Source organism: Anneissia japonica, unplaced genomic scaffold, assembly GCF_011630105.1.
Source record: "Anneissia japonica isolate Jap-2015-1 unplaced genomic scaffold, ASM1163010v1 scaffold3106_len312699_cov133, whole genome shotgun sequence".
Taxonomy (NCBI): domain Eukaryota; kingdom Metazoa; phylum Echinodermata; class Crinoidea; order Comatulida; family Comatulidae; genus Anneissia; species Anneissia japonica.
Window position 1 is genome coordinate 164,895 of NW_022739518.1, and position 5,736 is coordinate 170,630.

General features: G+C 33.6%; 1 protein-coding gene across 1 annotated transcript in view; it reads left to right on the forward strand.

The window, feature by feature from the left end:
• Positions 1-5,363, forward strand: part of LOC117117931 (metalloprotease TIKI1-like) — a 47,411-nt gene extending 42,048 nt beyond the window's left edge. Inside the window, exons 5-6 of the mRNA XM_033262414.1 lie at positions 284-463; positions 4,084-5,363. Of these exons, the coding sequence (XP_033118305.1) occupies positions 284-463; positions 4,084-4,291 (388 nt within the window). The 3' untranslated portion in view covers positions 4,292-5,363. The remainder of the gene's footprint in view (positions 1-283; positions 464-4,083) is intronic.
• Positions 5,364-5,736: the final 373 nt, after the last annotated feature.

Below are 5,736 nucleotides of genomic sequence, written 5' to 3' on the forward strand. Positions count from 1 at the left end.
CCCCCACTTTGTTCCCCCAAAAGATGAAGAAACATTGGGGAGAAAAAAATGTTCAATATTTTCAACATATTAGTAGAATATCTACATTATAAAATTGATTAAATAAGCATTTTAAACCCCTAAATTGCCATATTTTTCGGGGGCTTCGTCCACTGGACCACTTTCGAGACATTTTGAACGACGCCTAAGATTTACAGATGCAATTTGAAATGTGTACTGGAATTCTGGATTTATAAGATACATGTTAATGACTGCTATGCATTTAAAAATTTATCGTTTTCAGGCGGAGGAAGACAAATGAAGGTGAAGACAACATGGCCACAGGTAGTCCACAGAAAAGGCACAGAAAAAGAAGGAGGAAAAAAGTGTTTACGATTAATCCACCCATAGCAAGAAAAGAGACACAACCTCAGTCAAATGTAAACAATTTCAATGAACTTTGGGTTAAACTACCTAAAGGGAGGTAAGTTAAGTTAATTAATAAACAAATATTAAAAATATTAACAATTTAAAATACTGAATACTTTTGATAGGAATTTCAACAGCTATAAAAAAAATATTGTTAACGTTTATATGAAATGTTGGCCTGGATTGAATAGGCCTATATAAATTTATAGTTGGGATGCCGATGAGATACAAAAAACATACTTTTAACAGTTCTGTTAATTACTTTTTCGATGTCTGTACCATTATCGCTATGGCAGATCGCAGAATGCATTCTACCAACGCAGCAAGATTGGTAGTTTGGGGAGTAGGGTAGATGTGTTTGTCCATCTGGTTAGTGGCAGAGTGTATTATTGAACAGGATAACCTCTACACTATGCGTGCAATCCAATGCAATTGTGTAACGCAGTTACCTTACCAACTGGCTTGCATTGCGCAGATGGTCTCACATTTCAAAGTCATTTTTCATCTTGTCTCAGTTTTTATGAAACATGCATTTTAGAAAATCTATGCATGATAATTAAAAACTTGGAAGTTTTGACTTGGCATTACCAAACATATTTCTTAGGTCAAGATGCCCTGTATGACTGTCTAGCGGCTTATTTTTCTTGAAAGTATTCTTATTGGGGATGGGGCATCCAAACCCTCCCCCCGCTCATCCCTGTGGTCCTTGGAGGGTGCTACACACCATACTGTAGTACAACTCTTGCCCTTCCTGTCGGGGATGTTGCCTTGCCATCAGGGAAATCATAGCTCCGCCACTGCTTTTATCCCAATAAACTGATTTAGAAACTACTTAAGGATACATGATCTGATTTTAAATGTCTTTTTACTTGATATAAATACCTGATAATTGATCCATTGCTGTTTGTGTACTCTCAAACTGTGAAGTGTTTCTGCATTTGTTGTGCAATTTCCAGAAGTGTTTTAGAGTCGTTAAAGTGACCAGCAAACAGGCACTGAATATACCTGTTTGAAACCCAACTTCTGAAGGACAACACTTATCTCTAAGTAAACACTAACTGTTAACTTAACAATTACATAGCAGTTTCAAGAGACTATTAAAAAATACATAAGTAGGCTTGATGGTTTTTGAGGCTTAGATATTGATGCTAAGTGAGGTGTAGAAACCATTAAATAATTCTTATCTCATGCCAATCCTTTTTATAGTTGTTAAACCATGGAGGTATATTTTGTGACCTGGCCTCTATCACAAGCGACTGATAATGAGTCTTGTTGAATCTCGCATTGAATTGAGGATACTAGCTATGAAATAGTTTAGAATAATTAAAATAAAATTGTGTTTTAATGCCATGACTTTTACAAGCTCTGCCTAGTGGCAGATCCAGAAATTTGGAATAGAGTGGACCCATTGAAGAATTACAGTACAAAGATACAGTATGGTATTAATACCGTACCTCACCCAACCAGGGTTGGGCCTTTGTGTAACAATATACAGTACATGATCATAGCTCTTTAGATGGCCGGAAATGACACTCTCAGACTTAACTTTTAAACATTTTAATTTTTTATATAATTTTGAAAAAATTAGCGGGGTGGAGGTTTTAGGCTGGCTGGGCCCTCCTTGAATTCGCCTCTTCTGCCCTGTAAGTCAAAACAAGTTTACATATTATGAAAACATACTTTTTTCAAATTATATCTATTGATATATTATCAGTGGCCAATTAATTGGCAGGACACAACGAACAATGTACACGTTATTTGCACATTATCATCTAGGTGTATCTTTTCTGAACTACCAGCCATAATAAGTTTGTGGATAATTAATAAACGCTAGAATGTTACCTTGTTTTTTATGAGTATGTTGTACAATCTAAAGTTCAGTCTATTGATAAACTGAAAACTGAGAAAATAGCTACTGTATGTGTTTGTGATTAATAATGCCATGGTTGGCCAGTAATAATAATAAAAGTAAAAAAAATTATCTGCACAATGATTATAAAGTTAAATCATTTATCATTTTGAGAGCTATGAGTGAAGTCAATTCAGAAAAGCAAGGAAATTTGAAATTTGTCTTAATATGAGCAATGCCATCCCAAAACCAGCATACAGTCGCTGTGTGTTAAAATTAATTAGTGTATAGTGTGGCAGTATGGCCTATACTTTAATAGAGATCCATAATACTTTTACTCATAACTGGCAATAATGAGTCGATTCCAGTAAATGACCCATTAGTTTGTGCGGAGAATATGAAGAAATTGAAAAGTCAATTTTCGTTTTTTTGCCATTGATGCTGGTTTGGGATGGTAGCTCCATATGCATTAGAATTTTGTTCAATAAAACCATTCTGGTATAGGCACAATTCAAACTAAGTCAAACTAACCAGGCAGGCTTTGATAACTTTGTTTTCAAGGCAGTTCACACTGGGTTTAATTTTAACATGATTGCTTAGCAACATCCTGAAAAACTTAACTAAAAGTCCAATGTGAACACAGCTTTCAAAGGCTTAGTAGAGAATTTGGAGGAGGGGGAATGTCACGGATGAATGGTTAATAAAACAACATTGTACTAGTACCAATCAGCATAAGGCATAGACAAACATACTTTGTACTTAATGAAAGGCCCTCTTCACATACCAATCCTTGTCTAAACTCCCTGTTTGTTTAAGCTCTAAATATTGAATGACCTCCGCAAGACGACCCCTTGATTCAATTAGGATTTCTCAGCATCTTTAGATCAACAAATAATCCACTTCCGCTCCATGGGACTAGAGGCGTTAATCAGATGCTGGCCAGGATCAGTGCTAGCTTGTCTAATTTAACATGCAAATCAACTGATGTACATACATTCCCTACTAGCTTCATTCCTGGAAAATATGTGAAATAGAATGAAGTAATCTAAGTAAATTATCATGGATTGATGGCTAGTTTCACGTCCCCACCCTCATCAAATTTGAGAGCCTCATGAAAAAATTTAATAATTTTCCTAATAAACTATCATTTTCCATGGATAATAAAAGTAATGAAACTGAGAGGTTGTTGTCAAAGCTCAAGAAGAGTTGGAAATATAATGGTAGAATACACTAAAAAGCTTCATTTTAGGCCAACTTCTTTTATAAAAAAAAAAAGAAGAAAAAAAAAACCAAACCCAATTTTTTCTTTACTAGCCTGTTTACCACTAGTACATAGGATAGTGAAAAGCAAATAGTAAATGCCCTCACCAAAATATAATTTCAAATTCTCTATTGTGAAACTAACAATTAATTTTGTTTGGCCTAATTAATAGAAGTAGACTTCTGTAAGTTCAACTTAGTTGTAGTGTAGTTTAATATGATACACAATGTAACAGCAAACAAATATAGATATTTTTGCAAAATGAAAAATCATACATACAGTATAAGAGGTATAGTTCTTTGTTTTAATTAAATTTATACTCTAATTAAGGACTGTATTCATATAATTTTTTTTAATTCATATAACTTTTTCATTCATTTTCACCCTAGCCCCTTCCCCGCTTTGTGCGCCATGGAAAGTATGTATAAAATTTGCAACTTGAGCTAGTGCCAGAAGCCTTCAACTCAACAATGACATTTGCTTCTAAACTGAAGAAGAATATTGTGAAAATAAATCCTGTAAATGAGTTTTAATATAGCCTCACATTTTCCTTCTTTTCTTGCAGTGCTTCAACACCTCCAAAAGGTGAAATACAAGCTGCCAAAGAGCATGGAGCAATGCTGACGACCGTGGCCAGTCCCCTGCTAGCCTACAGTAACATCTACGTCACCTACGTACCAACCACAAGTGGATCAGCATGCAGCTTTACAACTGACAACTTTATTATTTCTCTTTTACTTATATTACTAGTATTACATTCATATATATTGTGATGAGAAAGTAAGATGTTTATATAAAGGAAGATCTACATACTACAGATGGCGATTACTGATGAAATCCCTCCCTTTGCAACCCTACCCAAGACTACTAATAACTATGGTTTTCTCCTTCTATAATGTGAAATGCATGTGTTATACTATATTGTGTGTCTTGAGCTACAAAACTTGACTATTAAATTCTATATTTGAATAGATGACTTTGTTAATCAACTTTCAAATTTTTCGAACCAAAATGTATTTATGCAGCCTGTAAACAGTGTGAAGTACATGCATCCTGGACTTGCGGTGACTTCATAGTTATTTACTTCAATGATCTTATTATATTAAGAAGATACGCTCTCTGCAGTTACATGATAGAAGACGCCATTCACGCAGAAAGCAACTGAAAGTAATAGTAATTAAGAGAGGGCGTCCTAGTTGCTATACCATTTTGTTACAGAACTTGCACGCAAAGACCATAGATGTTAAAGTTGAAAAAATATTGTAATTGTAAAGGGCGCCCTACAATGCGTTGTTACAGGATTTGCATGCAGAAATTGCAGAGAACACTATCATGTTATAAGTTTTTTGATGTACTCATATTTGGCTGAGCGAGGGCGCTATTTACATGTGAGGATATAATTCAAAACCTATAAATAATAGTATTCTCTAAGTCTTAATGAGTGCTATCTTTAAATTACAAGTTTAAATGCCCTTATGAAATCAAGTGAGGGCAATATAACTAATTTATGCAAATTGAAGGAGAATAATTTATAGCTGTAGTTACCTTGCCTCATGTTTTTCATCTAGAAAAGATGAAATCTACATGATTTCCTGATTCATCATAATTAATGCCATTTTCTACCTATCAAAAAATGATAAATGTGACTTATTAAACATTCACAGCAGCAATACACTGTAATGGATGACCATGTACTTACTAGCTTTAGCTTCAGACCAAATTTACATCATAACTTTAAAAGCTTGTTGATGAAAATAAGGCATGGTAAAATTCAATGTAGCCTGTCAACATTTTCTAATATCAAGAGAATAATTTGTAAAATTATTGTTGCCAGATAAAACAGCATATCTTTTGAATTGTCATGACTTTTAAAAAGCTTTTGTTTTATCTACAATTATGTATATAATACTTCTGTATCTATACTGCCAAACAAATCTTGTTCTAGCTATAAAAAAAAAAAAAGATTTTAGTTTTTTACAATTGTACAAGTTTGGATATAAACCTAGATTTGAGAAATTTATTGATATACAGTAATACTTATTTTGATTACCAGTATGGTTATTGATCTTGTTATAGCTATTATTTATATTTCTTTGTAATATATCTGTATATTATCTGTATGGGTACAAAAACAAAACTAAACAAGGCTACGATATATACCATAAATGTAGTAACCATGGTTACCATATGAATTGTCATGGTACTGTAAGAATATTGA